Raw genomic sequence first — 22,331 nt, 5'->3', positions numbered from 1 at the left:
GGGATGACTGAGTGACTAAGTAGTGAGAGATCATTTGAGAATTAGACCAGGACACGGGGGTTAACACCCCGGCTGTGCTAACAAGCACCATGGGGTCTTTAATGTCAACAGTGAGTCAGGACTTTGGCTTAACATTAAATCCAAAAGCCTACTTTGACACTGCAGTGGGCCAGTGGGGAGACTGCCCCCTGTTGACCTACCAACACTTCTTTCAACAGTAACCTGGTCTTCTCGGGAGGTCTCAGGTCCCTACTGCTGTGGAGGTTTAATTGTTACAATGTTGATACTATCTAAAAATATACCATAATGGAGGTACCCAGAAATGAATGTATCAGTCAGCATTTATTGGTGGCTTTTGTGGGTGTTGGCAGTTAATTTATGCCTTTAGGAACTGATCTATAATCAGAATCAGAATTCTTATGGTTAGTGTAGGTGTTGGGCTAGCTGATCTTAGATCTGAGAGTTGCATGTACTCAGAGTATTTTTGTAGGCATTGGCACCAGTGTATGTTTGAATGATTTAGATTTGCAGAGTTCCCTGCATGTTTTGCTTTGAAACCACATCTTTCCTTCTCTTACAGGCCCAGATCTTCCTGTTGATCATTTTGATCATGGCCATCATCAACTATTTCATTGGGACATTCATCCCCATGGAGTCTAAGGAATCCAGAGGCTTCTTTGGCTATAAAGGTTAGTTCCAACCCTTTGCTTAGAAGCATTTTACACTTTTTCTGAGTGCATTTGTAATTCTAGAATGATAGACACCTTATCTGTGATTCACTTCACACCCTCATGAATGAATCGGCCAATATTCACAGATTTTTTTTGTAGTCTGCGTCGGTAATCAGAGGTGTTTAGCATTGGGGAGTGGATGACCCTTTTCCCATCTCAGATGGAAACTGGAATGCAGAGCTGCTACATTTTGCTGAAATCACAAGGCTAATCCAGTTAAATTTAATATTTGGTTCACTGCCTCTCTGACCCTCGGACTGATGGGTTTTATTCTCTCCGCGTTGCCAGATTCGCGCTTATCACGGGTTTCTCTGTGCCCCCCTCTCCTCCAGGCGAAATCATGATGGCGAACATGGGTCCAGACTTCCGAGGCGAGACCTTTTTCTCCGTCTTTGCCATCTTCTTCCCGGCGGCAACGGGCATCCTAGCCGGTGCCAACATCTCGGGAGACCTGGCGGTGAGGACTGGTGTAGACGCTCCCCCTGGGACCTGCTCCATGGTGCACTGATTGTGGATCAGTGCCCCCCTTGAACACATAATGGCTGGGGTTAGGATCAGGAGTGTGTTAACTGATCTAGGAACATGGTTGTATGATTGAGCGCCTGTGCTCTGTGTCCACAGGACCCACAAATGGCCATTCCAAAGGGGACTCTGTTGGCCATATTGATCACTGGAATTGTTTACCTGGGTGTGGCCATTTCTGCAGGTGGGTTTTGGCTCCAGATCTCAAGAACTCTTGGTGCAGTCTCCTTTCTTTAAGAACCATGCGGCAGCCTGGCTTTGACATAAATGACCCTTTCCAACCCAAATACATGTTCTGTGTATCATAGACTTGGGGTTTTTTATATAGGTGTTTAAGCCTAACGGATTTTAGAAACAGATTTATAAAACACAGATAATATTAATTGGTGTTGCCGTTCCTTTCAAATTCTAGATGCAACACACCCTAAATTGTAGTTTTTTATGAAATGGAACATTTTGTGATATGGAATTAAGGCTAAAGTGCATCACAGTAAGACTGCATAGAGCACTTATGAAGTATGTCTCACAGTATCTGAGGAGTATGTGTCTAAATGGCAATTTTCTGTTGAACAATATCACCTACATTTTGTGCATTTTTAAAAAGCTCAGTGTCTGCTTGGTAACGGTTTCTATATTGTTTCATACGATGGAACAGTTCTGACAGGAATTATGAGGAGTATATAGGGATATGTGAAACGTCTTGTGCTTTTCATTTTTTTTCCCCTCCTTCTCACAGGGTCTTGCATCGTGCGCGATGCCACCGGAGCCAACACCACAGTCAGTAGCCAGATGCATTGCACTGGTGTGGCCTGCAAATTCGGCTATGACTTCTCCTCCTGCAATAGCACAAAATGTGATTATGGGCTCCAGAATGACTTCCAGGTACAGAAGGGAATGTGAGTGGGGGGGGGCACCCATTTTAGTAAATATCGAGCTGTATAAATGGATGATATGTAAAATATCAGTAAGAGCATCTAATAAGTAAATAATATAATGTAATGGAAGCACTACACTGAGGAATGAATGTGATGAAAGGTCATTCCAAGTCATATTGGCCAATGCCTCAAGCACTGGTGGAGGTTTGACTCAAAGGTTCAATATGCCTGTGTGTAGTTTTAGTTTTGGAGGGTGTCACTTGATTATAATTTGATTTATATTTTGCTATATTTATAGGACATCTATGTCTTCATGTTAGTTGCCACAAAGAACACTGTGTTCTTGAGATAAGGCGGTTGTAAATGCGGTAAAAAAAATAACGACAACCAAAATCTGAGTTAAATTTGTCTCCAGAATATCTTAAATACTACTTGGGTTAGAGCCTAAACTCCAGATTTGTTTGTGTAAAAGATTTAGATGAAAAATCTACCTGGCATTCACAGATGAGAAACACACAGAGGGAGTAAGTGACCTACTTTTTGATTAATGCAGTGTTTTTGAAGATTTTTTTGGTGCTTTTGAAGATTTTGCAATATACTTGCTTTTACAAAACACCAGACCGCACAACATCTTTTTATAAAAGCGAACTGGAAGTACACTCATGATTATCTTTGAGGTTCAATTAAAACCAGAGAATTGAGAATCGATCCAGAAAAACATGTAAACAAACAAATAAGGCATCTCCACAACAGTTTGTTTTGCCAAAAAATGTCGAGACTGTGATGTAATTGCAGTGTTGTCACGACAGCGGCACGAGTGTAGATCAGCGATGATGTGAGCTGCTCTACACACACCCCCCCCCCATTTCCCATTCTTTGGAGGGGATGCAACGTCATGAGAGAGCTCTCTGACATGATACGAGTCACAAGGCCTGGTCCGGTCAGGAGCTGAAAGCGAGCATTCACAGCTGTGCTGCATCTCTCCAACCCCACCCCCACCCACCCCCCCACCCCCCCACTCCCCTGACACTGGTATCAAATTTGAGATGCACAAGGATACCGGCGGAATCTGAAAAACCTCGGCGCCTGTCTCATAGCCCAGGCCGGTGAGGAGCTGTAGGGGTGATCTCCTACGTTATGTGGAATGGGCCTAGCACCACGTTGTTTACAGTAGTTTACAGACCGCGCGGTATCATGCACGCTGTACTCGGCGTATACTCCGTTTATGTTTTCTGTCTGCTTCCTTGTAATCTGGCTTGGCTTTCCTCTGAGCGGCGGCTGTATCACAGCCCAATTTCTAGTTTCCCCTCCAGCAGAATAAAACTCGAGGAATGAAAATATTTAAAGTTGATTAGCAGTAAGCGGCTGCCCTGCTGTGTGGCCTGCCAATCAGGTATGCAGCCCCTAAGAGGTTCGCCATTAATCTCCCCGACATTTTTGCCTCGCACAGCAAATCCCACTTCTGCCACCAAAAACTGAACGTGAACGTGGCTGGAGGCGATATTGAGTGATACATGACCGGTGTATTGATCTTAGTCTGTGCGTATATTGAGTGGCACGTTGCATCCGGTCAAGCCATGATTTCTGGCCGAACAGGGATGAAGTTTGTGAATTTATGTGCTCAGGGTGAAGCACATGCTACACTCCATTTCTTCTCAAGATGCACAGCTGCAGTGCTTGCGTAAGCAGTCGTGTTCTTATCAAATTTCACGCCTAAAAATAAATTCCTATGTGCAATATTACCAATAGTGAGGGGTTGGGGGAAGGGCACATAATTACCTACCTGCATAGTTTTTCATACTGCAGTCAATTTCAGCTCCATGGCAAGAGCCCTGTATATGAAGTATATATTACGTTTCTTTTAAAAGTTGTTTATATGTACATACCTACATGTATACATATATCTATGCATTATGGATGTGTGTGTCTATCTATATATACACACAAAAATGCCTCTCCATGTTGTTAACCTTAGAGGATGTGTTATGCATATGTCCTCAGCATACCATAAGTCTACTTCTGACTCAGAAAGCACTTGCTCATCTCTGTTTCATGATATTTTAATAACGCCATTTCAGTGACATGTGGATTTTACAATGTTAATGCACATGCGCATTTTTTTAAAGAACGCTGCTACAGTTTTTGAATTTCAGGCACACGTTAAGTGCAGTTCTGTGGAATGCTTCCAAACAGACACTCAGCACAGTGTTTCATTGGTAACAGAAAGCTTTATCCCAAGGATGAGAGATGAAGGATGAGAGAGGATCTTTGCTCATTCCACAGGTTATGAGTGTGGTGTCTGGCTTCAGTCCCCTCATCACTGCCGGGATCTTCTCCGCCACCCTGTCCTCCGCCCTGGCCTCGCTGGTCAGCGCCCCCAAAGTCTTCCAGGTGAGGGACTTCCTTTGATGATTTTGCACTTGCAGACTTCCCGTCAGTTTTGCGTTCTCTCGATTGTTATTCTTTTTCCTTGATTGCTTGTGTGAGAAGTCATTTTTGTGGGCTGCCCTCGCTCTGCTCCTCCAACCCCCTCCCTTCCCCTCCATCCCCACAGGCTTTATGCAAAGACAACATCTACCCTGGCCTGAGCATGTTCGCCAAGGGCTACGGCAAGAACAATGAGCCTCTGCGTGGGTACATCCTGACGTTCTGCATCGGCCTGGCCTTCATTCTCATCGGTAGGCTCACATTTAGTTAATTCTGTTTTTTTTTTTTCCCCAAAAAAATGTTATCCTTTATTTTTGTAGAGACCCCCTTCTGTGAAACTGTTTGAAAACAATAAAAAAGCTGTAAAAAGTACTTTTGTTCATTTCCCACTTCCCAGCTGATTTTTTTTTTTGTTCTGACTCTGACTTCCCTTCCCGACCCCATATGGCTCTAACTGCCGTCTTCTTGGTTTTGTTTTTTTTTTTTTCCAGCCGAGCTGAACATCATCGCTCCCATCATCTCAAACTTCTTCCTCGCCTCTTATGCCTTAATCAACTTCTCTGTGTTCCACGCCTCCCTGGCTAACTCCCCAGGTAAGACCCAACTGCAGCCACGACTTCCCTCCCTCTTCCCTCCCTTCCACGCCATCCATGGCGGGTGGGAAAGACATCGTTAATTCTTGAAGCAGGGGATTTTGGGAAGGGAAACTTGCAGGAAAGCAGTGTTGACAAACAATCCGTGACAATACTCTTTATCTTCTTACCATCCACATTCCTGAAGACATGTTTTGGCTAAGCATTGGACTCCACAGAAAGGAATCTTATTCCGTGTCTGTGATACACAATATTATTTGCTATTTTGCATTTCTTGTCCTGGCATGTGTAATTATCTGCAGGTCAAAACATTTCTGTCAGTGGAAATATATGTAAATATTAAGTTCATAATTTCTGTGTCAATATTTTGCAGTTAATTTCAATGTTGTGACTTTTATTATACGCATCCTGGGTGCTGGTGAGAGTACAGCGGTTGTTTTGTATCTGTTGAAAGGCTGTTTACTGTCAGTCAAGGAAGAAGGATGTGGGGTTTAATTATGGTTGACATCGATCATCTCATTTTGGAGCTGATTAGGAGTAATTGGACTCTTGCAGAGTTGCTGTTGTCAATATGTTTTCAGTCATTTTGAAAAAGATTTCAAAGCTTTAACCGAAAAATCTGGTTTGGAATTCTTTTGTTTTTTTTTTTTTTCAGTTAACGGTTGGAATTTTCTTTTATGAAACCTGAATGTCTCAGTGCATCAGATTTGTCACTGAAGTCCTTTAAACTTTTTCATTATGAAGTGTTGCAATGACAGACATTTGTGTGTTGTTGTTTACCAGTTTTTGCCAGTATTTCTATAAAGAGTCTATGTTTCTCCCTCAATACCAAAGCTGTACAAGAACACCAGGTACATATTTTACATATAATTGTGACATTGTACACACAACCCTTATGATTACATGTAGTTAAAGGGTACATTTCTAACACAAGGGCTATCAAATTAAATTTCCCCCAGTGTTACTGTATGTTATGATTGAACATTGAACATATTGAGTTTTAAAGTGGTCACAGAATTAGGCTTGTAACCAAAATGAGGCTGATTTTAAAATAGGGGTGGAGCCCTGTTGGGCAAGTAAGTGGCTGTAATTGTATCAATCTGTATGTAAAATGTTGAACTGGGCAGTTTGACGGTCTTCTAAAGAAAACAATGTGGTAAAGGAAATATAATATGTAAATGCCTGCTGCTGAAGACATAGTTGGCCACCCTCCCATTCTGAATTTAGGCTGGTTATTTACAATGGAATCCAAGTTGCTGTGGTGCAAAGTACAGTATAACCAATGGGGTATGACTTGCCCCAAATGTACCCTTTAATTCATGTATTATTTGTAGTTGGTCATTGTCTAGTACATCTTTATTGTATTTTATTTGGTATAATTCACTAAAAATCCCCACTACTTTAGTTTTAGTATGTCACAAGCAAATGTCCCCCAGTGGATGTAACAGTTTTGTGCTGTTATCTAACTGGTGCTAACACATTTTAATTAAAAATGTGCACCCATTTCATTTTTTAACAGTGACAAATTCATTAACACCATTGTTTTACTCCCTGCAAATTTACATTGGAAGAAGTGGTCAGTTTCAACATATTGGCTGACTACAGTGTAAGTGAAGTGAAGTGAACCTGATTTTTGAGTAAGTTCCAGGACAAAAGGCTCTGTGGCAAAGTGTTTTTTGTGTCAGTCAGTAATCACAAAGTGAGTCATATTCTTCCCTGTTTCAGAAAAGGGGCATGATTACACCTGGGTTGGGACCTGAGTAGCAGTCGGCCAGGGGTTGATACAATGTCCCTTTGTCTGCTAAAAAAAAGACTCTGGCATTGCCACCAATTGGCTGACCCAAGATCTGATTGCTTCTTAGTCCAGGATTAGCAAGTCCTAGTGTATTGGGGTATGCTTTGAGAGGGTGTGTTTCAGGGGTACAGCTAAAAAAAATCCCCCCCCCCAATAACACAGGGTGGCGTCCCAGCTTCAAGTACTACAACATGTGGGTGTCCCTGGCCGGGGCTGTGCTCTGCTGTGTGGTCATGTTCGTCATCAACTGGTGGGCGGCCCTGCTGACCAACGTCATCGTCATGGCACTCTACATCTACGTCAGCTACAAGAAGCCAGGTGAGACGAGTCCGCAATCCACCCCAATGCCTCATCCAGCAAAAAACAAAAACCTCCTCGTTTGTAGGAGGTTTCTGGCCGAGAACCGTGACGGATTTAAATGTATCCTAGCTGCAGGGGCCGTGGGTGTCTTGGAGCTACAGTAGGTTGACGGAGCAGTTTTGTGTGAATGACTGTTTATCCGTGATCAAGAACAAATCTAGACATGTTCTTTGAAGGCAAGTTATGATTCATTTTTTTTTCCAGTCAGCAGTAAACACACACAGTCTGCTGCACAGTACCTGCAAATGTGAGAAATCCCAAAGAAGAAAACAAGGGAATAATGACCCAATTCAGTCGAACAGCCGAAAGAACTCATGTTTAACTTTGAACAACAGATTTAAGCAACTGTTTCTGTTTTGGTCATTAGGGCTCCACTGGTGTGTGGAGGATGATGAAGAAAAAGTCACGCTTGCTCAAATTTGTTATTCTCGTTTGAGCACAAACCGCCTTTTTTTTTTTTTGATTAGAATGAACTAGCCCTCGTGCTTGAAATTTTGCTAAAACAGCTCCCCCATTTAGCTTGCATTATAACTGTTCTCTGAAGCAAAACCAGCCTGTTTTTCAAAACAAGTTTGAGTCAGGCTCCAATAATGATATTTAATGTTCTTTTATCTCCGAAACATGACAGCCACTGTGTAATGCGCCTCTGTGATTTGCATAACAATGGGCTCCCTTTATCAGACGAGCCGAACAGGGGCGCCCTCTGTAATGTGGTGGAAGGTGTGCACTGAATGGATCTGTAGTGGTGTGAGTACGGTCAGCGGAACAATGTGTCAATTACCACAGTACTCTCCATTACAAAAGCTGGCGCAGTCCACAATGAAATATTATTAACCTACAATAGAACAGTTTGTCATCCCTTTGAATTCATATTACTACGCTCAGTGTTGTTGGTTTTTTTTGTCGTTTTTATTGGTGTCTGTTTGGGTCTTTGGATTATTAAGAAATCAATGGGATTGTGATGGCCTTGTGATCGCCTCTATATCCAATCTAGTTTTATGATGCACAATTCAAGCGTTCAATATGTCTAATAGGGATTTTACCTTCTCCTATAGAGTGCTACCTTAGACATTTAGAGATGCTATTTTTATTCAGCCAGTTGGTTGTTTCTATGGTGATGGCAGAGTCACTGGCTTTCTCTTACTTGAAACTTTGTCTCTGATTTACCCACGCAACCTGACTGAGCTGGAAACCTTAAGGTATTTAAAGCAGCGCTGTGATGGTTCAAGAAAGGGAACCTTTTTGTTCCTGGCTGAGCAGGCTCTGAGACTCTGAGGGGCTTGGGGGTCAGAGGTCAGTCGCTTATTGAGCAGACTCTCCTTCACGAAAACCCACAGGGGGTACAATGTCAGCACACTGAGCCCGAAGTGATGGAATAAGTAGCGACAGTCACAAGACCCATATTACTGCTGTGTCTGTAGATTCTGCCCCCCCCCAAATCCTTACCCTGGTTCAGTTTTAGGTAGCTTCATATATCTGTGGGATTTCAGTTTTAGCTCAGGTCAGCTGACTGACTCAAACGAGTCTGTAGCCGGGTGTCTGACGGTATCCTCCTCATTGCAGATGTGAACTGGGGCTCCTCCACGCAAGCGTTGACCTACCACCAGGCCTTGACCCACAGTCTGCAGCTCAGTGGGGTGGAGGACCACATCAAGAACTTCAGGTAACCCACGCAAACTCCGTTTTCCATGGGCCTCTGCTCCAGAGCTAGTTGGCCAGAAGTTGCCATAGAGGTTGCCATAGGTTACTATGCCGTGTGTGGCCAGGTTAGGTGGGCCTGGCTCTCGCAAACCTGGCTAAGGGTCTGCGTTGGTATTATGACCTCAAAGGTCAACTCCCTCTTTCAGAGGACAGTCTCTGGTTATTCACAGAGTGCTGCACAAAGGCTTCCCACCAACCCTGATAATTACAGGGTCCTGAGATGAGAGAACAGTGGTCCCAGTCAGGCAGAGTCATCCTCATATAAATTGAGCTATTCAGTGCATTGTTAAGATTCATTTAATTCAATGGATGGTGGTTTCATCACATCAAGTCATACTAAGTGGGTTACGGCAGCATTCTTTCTCCCACTTAAAAGGTCTCAGTGCGTCATATTGTCTTATTGCATCAAAAGGATTTGATTTGGCTTCTTAATTTTTTTTTTTTCTTCTTCAATGAACCTCGTCACGTGAGTGTAGTGGCACATGCATGTGAGCCAGCAGTGGAGTGAGAGGAATAAATAGCTGTTTGTGAAACCAGGCTGCAGAAATCTTTCGTGGCAGGACGTCCCCGTGAGGGTTGCGTAACGCGACACCTGGGAGGGCCGGCGCTGCTGGCCCGGTGCAGCATCTTTTTCGGCTAGCTGCTACAGATTCATCCTCACGTCACCTTTTCAGAAACTCCAGACCGTCCTCCAGACAGTATGGGGAAATGGCAGGGGACAGATTTGTACACCAGTGCTTCATACTGTACTTGATGTCACTTACGGGAGCAGACGTCCAGAGTAATCAATTAAAGGACAGAGATTTTTGTTCAAATTGAGTAAGAAACCATCTGACGTCATTGCAGTTTTGCAAAGGCCGCTCCTTTACATTCACATAATATGTATGCACACACATACCGCCCTGTTCCCATGGCAATAATGGAGGGATTAGGGAGCATCTGACAATGTCTGTAGAATTAAACGTGTCATTCCTGGCCTTGGACAGACCTTAATCCCCCAGCGCTTAACATATTTCCTTTGATGTATGCTACTCTGGCACTTTCCTCCTCTTTTGTTTTGTAGTGCGGAGGAGAGGATTTCTCACAAGGTCACAGGAAGACACGGGATGACTAAAAGCCTTCACAAATGATTGAACGATGGAACCTTTACTGGTTTCCATGGACAAATCAAACTAATGCATTTTTTCCTTTCTTTTCCTGTCCTCCCCCTGCCCCCCCACAGACCCCAGTGCCTGGTGATGACTGGATACCCCAACTCCCGTCCAGCTCTGCTCAACCTGGTCCACGCCTTCACCAAGAACGTGGGCCTGATGATCTGTGGGCATGTCCGCACGGTGAGTCCAGAAAGACCCGTTCGGGTCAGAACCCGCCTCAGCCCGGTCTTATGCAGCTGTGAGCTTCTCCTCTGTCAGGAGTACGGTTTGGTACTTTGCTTTTTCTGTGCTGCCACTCATAGCAGCATGAGCCCTTTGTTCCTACCCAGATAACGTCATCGTTTCAGAGACACCAAAGACGTTAATGTTACATTCTCTTTTCCCCTCTATTTGAAACAGATTTCTGCGATGGTGGGGGATTGAATAGCCAGAGTGGTTTCATTTTTCCCCTCTCATTTTAGCTGTAGTCAGCTTTCCTGCTTTGTGCTGTGTGTCTCGGTGGGGTCTGCGCTCACATCTTACCAACTGGCCAGTTTATTTCGTTATTATTTGTTCGGTTCTAAACGGTACCTGGAGCTGTAAAATTGGAGCTCCATTAAGACAGTGTGGAGACTGTAGTGATGTAATTGTTGCCCTGCTGTGCCGTGGTGTAAAAGGCACTTTGGACACTCTCTCCCTGCCAGGGCCTAATAAACAGTGTAATCAAATCCACATTGCCTGGATGCGACGTGGTCCGCAGGCCCAGAGGAGAGCAGTCGAGTCGGGCCGGAGAACGCCCTGCCTTCCATTGGCCCTGACTTCCATTATTCCATTACAGAACAGAAAAAAATAAAACACAGCTGTGACGCAGCCAACGCTGAACACATTCCCTCCTAATAGTGGTACATTTTCCTGGCTTGCTGCGACTTTGTGAGACAAAGGCTCTTATTATGAATGATCGAACCCGGGCTCGTGGCCCTGCGAGAGGTTGCCGTGTTGAAAATGTTCACTGAGGTTTGTTTGTCCGATTCCAAAAACCGGCAGAATGAATTGATTCGCATGGAGTTTGTGTGGATGCTCCGTGGCCCCATGGGATTGGACCTTGGGTGATGCGAGTGTGCTGACTGGTGCAATTTACTGACATCACCGGTGGTTGATGGGGGTGAAGGCGGCGGTTCTCATGGTGCATGTTTCTCCAGACTTCCCGCAGGCCGAACTTCAAGGAGCTCGCAAACGACCAGATCCGCTACCAGCGCTGGCTGTTGAGGAACGAGACCAAGGCCTTCTACACGCCTGTGTTCGCTGAAGACCTGAGGCAAGGATCCCAGTACCTAATGCAGGTGAGCCCAGAGACCAATATTGGAGCTGTTGATGTATTGGAAAAAGTAGAGTCATCACTTTTTAGCTTGAGTCTCCCTTTAATCCACCCAAAAAACATCCATTAAAAAATCTCCCTTTGGATCTCTCTTTGAGTCAAAACTTTGTTCCAGAGTATTGTTTTATCTTGAATTGAATTAAGTTGCTTATTTACACCGTTTAAAACAGCCTCTGAAGGAAGCAGTAGGAAATGTCTGACATTGGCAAAATAAACAACCTTCCAAGGGGAGCTGACTAAGAGATATGCATTTAATGCCAAAAAACCATCAACTGTGTTTGTAAAGGTCTAAAGGAAACTGGAAATGGAATGGTGGTAGCACACATGAGAGGATTACGGGAAATATTGGGGGTCTTGACCGTCCCCCCCCCCCCCCCCCCCCCCCATTACAGGCTTCCGGTCTGGGTCGCCTCAAGCCCAACACGCTGGTGATCGGCTTCAAGAACAACTGGCGGGAGGGTGACATGAAGGACGTGGAGACCTACGTCAACATGATCCAGTGAGTTCACCGCAATCCCATCTCATCAAAACCCTCCACAAAGGGTCCTAATTAGACTGCTTGTTCTGCTTGGTTCAGAAATACTCAATTTGTCTGACGCTAACACGATTAGGCATGCCTTTGGTAGTGCACTTGGAGCAAAACACCCATCATGCAGCCCCCCCCCCCCCCCCCCCCCCCCGCCAAAAAAGAAAAAAGTAGCAATGATCCATGAGTTCTTTTTGTTTTTTTTCCCCTCTGATAAAGAGATGAGGTTACGGGAAGGGCCTAATAAGAAACCTATTCTCTGTAAAAGAACAGATACAACCTAATGTTATTGTATTAGCTTGAAGAGGTTAGCAGTTGTTCAGTTTTAGCACATCAAGCCCGTTACAAAAATAGGCACAGATTTGAATTTATTTGGGTCCTGGTTGGAGTGTACCTTAATCAGTCCCCTTGAGTTATAAGCCATGTTCTGTGGCAAAGGGTTTTGGAAAAAGAAAAATGAGCTCAGCACTGAGACAGATTTAAGAATCCCTGTTTGGCTGCCACATGTGACAGCGTACCCCGGTAACAGCTTTATTTCTGAGCTTTTTTTTCTCCTGCCACGGTATTTGTATGTCCCTGTTTGTTTGTTCCCAGCGAAATAATTTCCAGGCCTTCTGGACGTTTAGTCCACTTGAAAAGAACAAATTTAATGGAGCGTGATGTATACAGGTCTGGGCGATGTCAGACTGCTTCCTGTGAAAGGCTAACAGACGTGATTTATTTGCGTTGCAGCGATGCGTTCGACTTCCAGTATGGTGCCGTTGTCATCAGGTTGAAGGAGGGCCTGGACGTTTCACATATTCAAGGCCAAGGTACACTCAGCACTTTACCTGCAGATTCACTGCCGGGCTTTTTGGTGATCATATCCACATCAGTGTCCCTTCTGATTTATTTGTCACAAATGTGCTCAATGTATCACTTACTAAATTTACCATGCAGATTTAAAAGCACAGCTGGTTTTGAACTGTAAACAACATGTTTTTTGTTTGTGAGGAGCAGAAACAGAGTAGAGTTATGAACTTCATAACTCCTCAGTATTAGGACTAAGAGAATTTTTCTGAACAGCATTAAAGAACAAGAAGTGGCACCAGTGCTTATTTTCTATTTTTGATCGAAAGATGTAACACAAACTTGTGTACAGCTGATTTCTGCTCTGTAGTCTCTTTGTGTTCGTTCCGGTTATAAGGACTCCAGCTGGCCATGTTCTGTCATTTATGGTTGACTTTTCCGTTTGCATCCTCAGTTTCAGTGATTGGCAGGTGATGGCAAATCATGATTTAGACCGCTAGAGACCATGCTGTCGAGTGCATATACCACCAAGTCCCTTGACCTTCCTTTTAATGCACCAACATAGGACAGTTATTTGCGTTTCCAAAGCCTGACTGGGGGAATTAAACTTAATTGCTAGATACAGCTTGGAATTCATTCTGAAACAACGTTGGTCTTTCTAAAGGTTAAATGGTCCTTCCAAGATAAGACCTTGATGTTTTTAAGATTGAAATGATTGGCTATGTTTAGTTTAACCAAATTGAAATATTAATGGGGTTGTTTTGTGTATACATAGTCTCTTTTTTTACTGCAGGTAATTTGTTTACAGCTTGCGCTAGGTCTTTGGAGAGCTCCTCCCTTCCCATTTTCCTGTATGTAGCACTGCACTTATACAGCTTGTGGTGCTTGGTTCATTTTGCATTTCTTTTTTTTTTTTTTGGCTGGTTCGCCCTAGATGATTTGCTGTCATCCCAGGAGAAGACCTCAGGAATGAAGGACGTCATTGTGTCCATCGACATGAGCAAAGACTCGGATGGCGACTCCTCCAAGCCGTCCTCCAAGGCCACTACCGCCCAGAACAGCCCGGCGATACAGAAAGGTTCCCCAGCACTCCTCGAGCCATGCTCACACCACACCAGCATGACCTTTACACATGGCCCTACCTGGGCGGTTCCTCTGTAGCAGATCTGTTTGGAGAAGGAGATAAATTTCACAAAACTTGGGGAGGGAGGGGAGTTGGAGGGATCCCTACGGTGTTTAAAAATATCTGAAAAGATGAGATGCGAATTTTAACTTTGATTTTACTGAAGAGGCTCTTTTGCTTAAAGTCTCAGGAGAGCAGGAACTGCGTTCTCCAGTGAGAGGGACGGGGCAGGGGAAGAAAGAGGTCATTTTCACACCATCTCCATGTCCCGCGAAGGCTCGCCTCATGGCTCCCATAAACATTGTTTCCAGTAGGCCCCTGCCTTTGCAGCTCTGAAAGGAAGTTGCCTGTGGGTGACCTCTTGACCTTTGGGTCCCCCCCCCTCCCTTGCAGATGTCTCCACTGTAACGTGCTGTGGGGTGGTCGCACCCCCCCCCCGCTGATCCCCCAGAAAACAAACAAGGGAGCACGTTCCCACAGTGTGGGATGTCCCGGCTGGGATCAGAGGGGGCGGAGTGTCGCCCGTCCCGGCACTGCGTTCTGTTTACTCCTAAGCCTCACGTCAGCAGCCCCAATCTCGGTCTAATTACTTCCTCCCAAACAAGAACCCCTCTCCCTAACCTTGGGGTCGCTCTGACATTTTGCGGGAAGGGCCGCGGGATCGGGCTGATATTTCTCACGACTCGGGCCTCAATTTGCAACGAAGTCCATCTGCAGTTTCCAGTGGATCTATATTTAGTGTTTTCAGCGCTATTGTAATGATTCCCCTCTGTGATACTCTGCCAGCCATTGAAGATTAATATCAACTCCCTACTGGCAAGCCTCTTACAGGCACAAACGTGTTGTACTCAGATCGTGTCTACTTTTCATGAAAAAAAAAAACCTATTTGTTGAAATACAAGTAAAGCTCACAAACTGGCTAGGGTTTCTCTTTACTTGTAGTAGTAATTCTCAATCGCTATTTGTTGGTGGGCTGCTGATTTATAATCGGCTATTAGACTAAAACCGAAGTGTTAAGTGTTTTGGAATTCTTGCTTAGCAGGGGGTTCCATCGTGGGCTTTTTGGGAAGCTCCCAAACTGAATACCCTAATTCTGGAAACCCTTTAAACCGGTCACACAGACTGGAAACTTTCTCCCACCTGCTTGTGGTGTAACCTGAACCTGTTCTGTTGATTAGGGGAAAGGGTTCCCAGGACCACCTCTGGGGGTTGAGGGGTTGAGGGGTTGAGGGGGGAGAGGGGAGTGGGAGGGTTGGGGGGGAGGGGGGTTCTTGGGTTTTGTTTTTGAGGTTTTATTTCCATTTGGAACACTGTGTCCATTTTGGCTTCTCGCTAATATAACGGTCACAGAACAAGCCTTTCATTGTAAGTCACTGTTGACGCATGTGTTTTTCATCACCACAGCCATCACTATTAACTCACTTTTTTTTTTTTCCCTCCCCAAACACCCCCCCCCCCCCCCCCAAAACATTATCCAGATGATGACGACGACGTCAAGGCCCCCACGCAGCCCCTGTTGAAAAAAGGCAGGCACCCCACCTTTTTGTGTACCCTTTTCCATCTAGGCGCTCCTTGCCTGGCCTGAATCAGGAAGTAACCCCCTTTCTGTTTTGTTTTTTTCCTCCTCTTTCTTTCCTCTCGCCTCGCACTAACCCCCTCTGGCTTCCCCTGCCCCCAACCCCACCCCCCCCCGGCGCAGTCTCTGAAGCTTTGACCGTGCCTGTGTGTCTACGTGTGCTCCGTCAAAGCGCTGGGATCTCTCCCGTTCTGCTGTCCTGCGCTCTGACCTGTGCCTTCTCTGGAACCTTATCTGCTCTTTCCGTGGCTCATTAGAAGGAGGCACTTTTTCCACTCTTTTTCTGTTTGATCTTAATGTGAGATACCTGGGGAAAAAACACACAAGTAGTTTTACAAAGATAGCAGTGTGATTTTTTTTTTTCTGGCTTTGTTTGTTTTCTTGTTTACTGGGACTTCTTTCTGATTCTTCTGAAATTTAAGTCCATTCTTTTTTTTTTTTTTTTTTGCGTTTACTTTAGGCTTGGCATTTCAGGTACAGTCGTGCCAGACTGAGACAATACAGTGAGATGTGTGGGAAGTGAACAGGGGAACACTTCACAGTTTACATTCCAGAAAACCCACATCCGGGATTTTTCCATTGTACTAGAGAGAAAGACTGAGTGAGAGAGAGAGAGGCTTTCAGATCATATCTGTATGCACTGCGTGTACATTTTAGTGGCGTGTTTATATTCACGGCTGTTAACTTATTAGACTCTAAATTCATAAAGGGGAAAAGTTCTTCGGTTTTCTTTTGTTTTCCGAGCGGTGATGAATCCTCCCTTTGCAGTGTTGTTATAAAGTGTTTTTGTGTGTGTGTGTGTGTGTGTGTGTGTGTGTGTGTGTGTGTGTGCACGTGTGCGTCATACAGATAAAAAGAGCCCCACCGTTCCGCTGAACATGGCTGACCAGAGGCTGCTGGAGGCCAGTCAGCAGTTCCAGAAGAAGCAGGGGAAAGGGACCGTGGATGTGTGGTGGCTGTTCGACGACGGCGGTATGTGATGCCTGATCTCACCTGGTTTCGCAGGCACAGTCGCCGCTGCAGCTGGTACTGTAGAGCCAGGGTTCTCCTCTTTTCCCACACCCGCCCAAAATTTACATTACATTACATGCGTTTAGCAGACGCTGTTATCCAGAGCGACTTCCATCACAATAGGACATAACCATTCAGTTTAAATGAGCAACAGTGTCAGACCAGGCTGACAACACTCCCAGACCAGTGAGTGTGAGCATAACACTATTCAAGCCCTACCACAAGATAACTTGTGCATTCTGGCAAAAGCCAAGTGTACAACATTTAACGATTAACCGTCTTTGCTGTGACCCACCACCCCCCCCCCTTTTTTTTTTTTTAAACTAAAGTGTAGCTTAACATATGTTCAGTTGTTCATAATGACAGCATGCACGTTGGCCAGTGTAGTGTTTCGGTTGATTAATGTGAATCGCTGTGGAAGGCTTCCATGTGTCTCCATGTGTGTATCATATGACCCCCGCATGCTGCATGATCGTGTCATCTCCTGTATTATAAATGATTATGACAGATAATGTTATGCTTATGACAGGATTATGTAGGCTTTATGGCAGACTGTTCATGTAAGGTGGCACCACAATCACTGATTTACTGACTGAATTGGCTTTCTTTGCACTGAATATGGCTGTATTGAGTAAAAGTCATCAGTTAATGAACGGATGAAGGAATGAATTCTTTCATTCATTGGACTGACACGCCGTTGCTTGGATTCGGACAGGGTTGACTCTGTTGATCCCCTATCTGCTGACGAACAAGAAGAAGTGGAAGGACTGCAAGATCCGCGTGTTCATCGGCGGCAAAATCAACAGGATCGACCACGACCGCAGAGCGTGAGTGTTCAGCTGCTGATTGCAGACATGTGCAGACGCCACAAGCCAACATCATCCATTCGGTTCAGTTACCGCAGGCTGTGAGAAAAAGTACCTGAGACCCTCTTTCTTTGTCTGTTTGCCAGCTTATAAGGTGGCAGTTGTAGTGTAGTGGTAAAGAGCGGGATTCATAACTGGAAGGTTGCCGGTTCGATTCCCTGCTGGGGCACTGCTGTTGTACCTTTGGGCAAGTTACTAAACCCACCATTGCCTCAGTAAATATCCAGCTGTTTAAATGAACACATTTATACATTATATATAAATGATTAAAATTGCAGCCTATGTAGGTCACTCTGGATAAGACAATCTTCTAAGTGACAATGTAATGTAAATGTAATGATTAGACTAGACTCAGAAGACCATCGCCTCTTGATGGCATTATGTAATGTCGCTTTTCTCACTGATCCATGATTCCTGTGTAATCTTAGCAGAATCAACTCAAATGTACAGTAGAGACAGCAGTCTGATATTTAGCCACAAAATTGCTGTCATTGTGAACGAGCATTTATTATTTATCGGTCTCCGGATAATCATCCCAGAATGCTTTGCATGAGGGGGGGGTCTAAAAGTGTTGGCGCCTCGTCGGCTAATCAAGTCGGTGCCAGGGTAGTGAACAGAGCAGTTTAATAATTAATAATTAATTAATAATTAATTTGAGGAAGGAGCATTATTTTTTCAGTATGTTGCGGGAGTTGCCCATGCTTTTGTCTGTGTTTAGTTTGGAGCCCTATAGGGGAGCAGTTATACAGAGACATGACACTACGGGAGCGAGCTTATGTTGCGTAACATCATTTCTGCTTGTCTTTTCGTGTAAAAGATTTACCTGTCGGGTTGTCTGTAGAAAAACCCATGTGGCGCTATTGTCCGGCGCAAATGTTTCGCATTGTCCTCCGCAGCTGTCTGTGTTCCTTTTGTAGGATATAATTAGCACCATGCCAGCACAGCCTTTTATCACAGGGCGGTAACCACACACTGCATGTGCGTCTCCATTACAGCACGACACAGACCTCCTCCACACACTGAGCCTTCTGAACACCTCAATGCGACAGGGTCCCTTTTTTCACGGTTTACGGGATATGGTGGTTTTTTTTTTTTTTTTTTTTTTTTTCTTTTTCCATGCTGCTCTAATGTGACGAAAATTGAAATTTTATTTTCAGATTTAAACTCATCTGCTACCCATTATACTTCTGCTTCAAGTTTGATGGAAGAACTTTCATGAGGATGGGTTGAATAAAATATTCAGTGATTCATCAGAAGGCTGAAGACAGGGACTTTAGAGCATACCCAAGGTGCCACACACCTGTCATGTCTCTAGAAAAGGAAATTCAGTTCCTTACCTGAAATCTTCCTTGAGTCGTTTGCTGACATCTCCTGCGCCATCTCCACCTGGTCGGGAAAAACTGTTATCTGTCATATTTAACATGTTGATCACACAGCCAGAGGCATAAATCCTCAGTATGATTTCGGTCACGCTAATACTTTTATTGTCTTCTTCCTGTACAGAATGGCTACCCTGCTCAGCAAGTTCAGGATAGACTTTTCAGACATCAATGTCCTTGGGGACATCAACACCAAGCCAAAGAAAGAGGGGTAAGATTTGCCTTGAAAGTAAACAGAAGTCTGCAAATATTGATCTGCTTAAGAGAAAGCTTTTATCTTTTATCCGCAAATACGGACGGTGAAGCTCTCAGTCTCCCTGCTGTAGACCGCACTGCAGGAGAGACCTCTGCTACCCACTCACTGCACGGTTGTTGATGAGGCACATGTGGTCAAGCACTTAATTGCAGGACACTGGAACGAAAACACTCCGTCCGGCGGAATTTTCCGGCAGCCTTTTTATCTCTCCTTCAGAAATGCAGCCCACCGCTGTAGTGCATCTGTAATTATGTTCAAGTCACATTCACAGCAAATGCCCACATTCGTAATCACAAAACAACAAAAGGTGCTGTGGTGTGGAATTCAGAATTAATGGTCAGGGCTTCTCATATTGCTGTCATGATAAACATGTCATTAGGGTGACACATGAATGCATTAATATATGTGTAGTGGGCACAAGAGCATTGCTAGTCCATGAATATACGATGGACATAACTAGAGATGGAAATATGAATATATATATATATATATATAAACTATAAATGTATAGATGTAAAAATAGCATTGTTCAAGCTACATTCACAGTAATGCCCATATGCATAATTACAAAACAACCAAAGGAGTTGAGGTGAGAAATTCAGAATTAATGGTCAGGTCTCTCATATTGCTCTAATGACAAAAACATCATTACATTGACACATGAATATATTGATATATAGACAAATTGTGTCATAGGCACAAATGCACTGCTAGCCCATGGATATACAATGGACATTACTAGAGATGGAAATATGAATGTATCAACTATAAATCTATAGATGTAAAAACAATGTTATAACTATATTGTATCTAATATAGATATGAACAGGTTGCTTTCATCCAAAGAGGTGGTGAAGAGTGACTGACAGCCTTGGTTCCTCTTCCCCCAGCATGGTAGCCTTTGACGAGATGATCGAGCCGTACAGGCTGAAGGAGGATGACATGGAGCAAGAGGCGGCGGAGAAGCTGAAGGCGGAGGAGCCCTGGAGGATCACTGATAACGAGCTGGAGCTGTATAGGGCCAAGGTCGGTCCGGAGAGCCTGCAGTCTCTGTCTTATCTCCATACGGGGAAGACACACTGATATACACATGCACACACACACATGTACAGAGAGAGACAGACACATACGCACACACACTCACACATACATAAACAGAGAGAGCGAGAGAGAGACAGAGACCCATACACACACGCACACACACACATATGCACACGTACCCACACAAACGCACATCTGTGCATGCACGCGCACACACAGAAACACGTACACACACACACACACACACACACACACACACACACACACACACACACACACACACACACACACACACACACCTGTGCGTGCACACATACGCACAGTACACATGCATACATACACACATGCACACATACTCTCTCACACACACACAAACAGACACATATGCACACGCACCCACACAAACACCCACACACATCTGTGCGTGCACACATACACATAAGCACACACTCACAATCCTCAGGACTGGTAGAGGAGGCCTGCTTATCGTTCCTGTGGCTGTTCCAGCACAGAAATTTTGATACAGTAATATACCCAAATGTCCACAAACAAAACCAAGGCCATATGCTGTGTCGGACCTCCGGAGGGTATACTGGGAGGTTACAGGTCTTGAATAGGCTCTGAGGGTTTCTCCACTGTTTTTCCATTAACCTTAAAGCGCCAGCCAAATCAGCTTTTCCATCCCCAGTTTGGTCAGTTGTTCAAAATGCTTCACTTTCCCTTGACATTGCCGTGTGGTCTCGTGAGTGATTTCACAGACTGACAGCAGTTGGCCACCGGGAGACTGCCGTGAGCGCCAGCTACCCCTTTCCTCCTGTAGAACACAGGCAATATGCTACAGGATTCCAAACACTATAACAAATCCCCCCCCTTTGAAAGTACTGGTTAAGCTGAAGGAGACCTGAGTGGAGAGACAGGCCACTCTGAGGAGAGGAAAAAAGAACCAGCCACTCGATGTCCCTCCCATCCTGCTCGTTATCCTGGAGGCTTTGTAACATAACACTGAAGCCCTCTGCTTAACTTGCTTTGTTTTTTGTTTTGCTTCCAGACGAATCGGCAGATAAGACTGAACGAACTGCTGAAGGAGCACTCAAGCACAGCCAACCTCATTGTCATGTACGTATAACATTCTAGGCGCCTTCAGGAGACCTGTAAAAGAAAACATACCCTTTTTCCAAACGAGTGCACGCGCGTGCATTTGAGTGCCTGTTCCTACACACCGCATACACATTTCCCTCAAATCCTTAGCGCCGATGCTTCGACCTTCGACAGCCCGGAAACGTGGAAAGCGAGTCCTATTTCTGTCCATGACGTGGCCAACTGCGTCACTTACACAGATCTGCAGTATCAGTCTTGCGTGTCCACTGCGGGCCCCAGGGTCTGCACCGGAATAGTTCTGATATTGCGCTCACCTTGTGCAGCCAGCCGAATGCTCGGCACAGCTGCGGAGACCGTCCATGCCACATGGCACAGTGGTGCCGGCCTCCTCGCCTCTACACCGGTTTTAACCTTTTTAATTACCCCCTCTTGCCGCCGCGCTGTCCGACGGGCTGTGACTCAGCCCGTTTCATTCATGATAGAATCACCACAGAAGCAGTCGCTTGTCATTTTATTTTGTGCTCGGACGAGCAGCTCTGTGTAGTCTGTGGAGTCAGATTTGGACTGGAGGTTTTTTTTTTTTTTTTTTTTTTTGAAAAACCATTGTTACAATGGTCACTTGATCCACTCCATTTCGGCTGACGCTCCGTGAATACTTTTCAAACATGAATTGTTACTGCATTAGTTTCCCCTCTCAAAATGACTAACTGTGGGTTAAGTTCTCCATGTGTCAGTTTAAAGTGTAACAAATGATTATTAAAATTCTTTTTGATGCTCTGCTATTATCAAGTCATTGTCAGCACACTTGTTCAGCCACACAGGAGCTAGTGGCTTGTGGGTGAAACCTAGCATGATTGTTATGTTATATTTTGTATTGTGAGCCCTTTGCACACTTTAATTTTGTTTAGTGCTGTGCTGATCATAACTGTCTTTGTACAGAGTTTTAATGATGTAACGGGAGCATTTATAATCCCTTAACCTGAGGATAATACAGTAGAGGTGTAGCTGCTAATGAAGTCTGGGAAAATTAAGCTCCTTTAGAGTAGTGCTAAATGAAATGATTAAAAAGTGCTTAGCAGTGTTTAAAACTTTATTACTCAGTTTGGTTTATTTCATTTTTAAAAGAAGAAATTTTTAAATAAATGCTTCCTGGC

General features: G+C 44.6%; 1 protein-coding gene across 1 annotated transcript in view; it reads left to right on the top strand.

Annotated features, from left to right (window-relative positions):
* The window catches only part of slc12a2 (solute carrier family 12 member 2), a 65,051-nt gene that overhangs the window by 38,224 nt on the left and 4,496 nt on the right, over positions 1–22,331 (top strand). The window contains exons 7-26 of the mRNA XM_036528959.1: positions 581–689; positions 1,064–1,188; positions 1,353–1,437; positions 1,990–2,135; positions 4,412–4,519; positions 4,683–4,806; positions 5,047–5,148; positions 7,106–7,261; positions 8,867–8,966; positions 10,227–10,338; positions 11,337–11,477; positions 11,905–12,011; positions 12,771–12,850; positions 13,762–13,905; positions 15,429–15,476; positions 16,376–16,498; positions 17,253–17,364; positions 18,907–18,993; positions 19,929–20,064; positions 21,128–21,195. Coding sequence (XP_036384852.1) covers positions 581–689; positions 1,064–1,188; positions 1,353–1,437; positions 1,990–2,135; positions 4,412–4,519; positions 4,683–4,806; positions 5,047–5,148; positions 7,106–7,261; positions 8,867–8,966; positions 10,227–10,338; positions 11,337–11,477; positions 11,905–12,011; positions 12,771–12,850; positions 13,762–13,905; positions 15,429–15,476; positions 16,376–16,498; positions 17,253–17,364; positions 18,907–18,993; positions 19,929–20,064; positions 21,128–21,195 — 2,213 coding nt within the window. The remainder of the gene's footprint in view (positions 1–580; positions 690–1,063; positions 1,189–1,352; positions 1,438–1,989; positions 2,136–4,411; positions 4,520–4,682; positions 4,807–5,046; positions 5,149–7,105; positions 7,262–8,866; positions 8,967–10,226; positions 10,339–11,336; positions 11,478–11,904; positions 12,012–12,770; positions 12,851–13,761; positions 13,906–15,428; positions 15,477–16,375; positions 16,499–17,252; positions 17,365–18,906; positions 18,994–19,928; positions 20,065–21,127; positions 21,196–22,331) is intronic.

This window comes from Megalops cyprinoides, chromosome 5 (genome assembly GCF_013368585.1).
Source record: "Megalops cyprinoides isolate fMegCyp1 chromosome 5, fMegCyp1.pri, whole genome shotgun sequence".
In the NCBI taxonomy this organism is placed as follows: domain Eukaryota; kingdom Metazoa; phylum Chordata; class Actinopteri; order Elopiformes; family Megalopidae; genus Megalops; species Megalops cyprinoides.
Note: the sequence above shows the minus strand (reverse complement) of the source record. Positions and strands in the feature narration are given on the sequence as shown.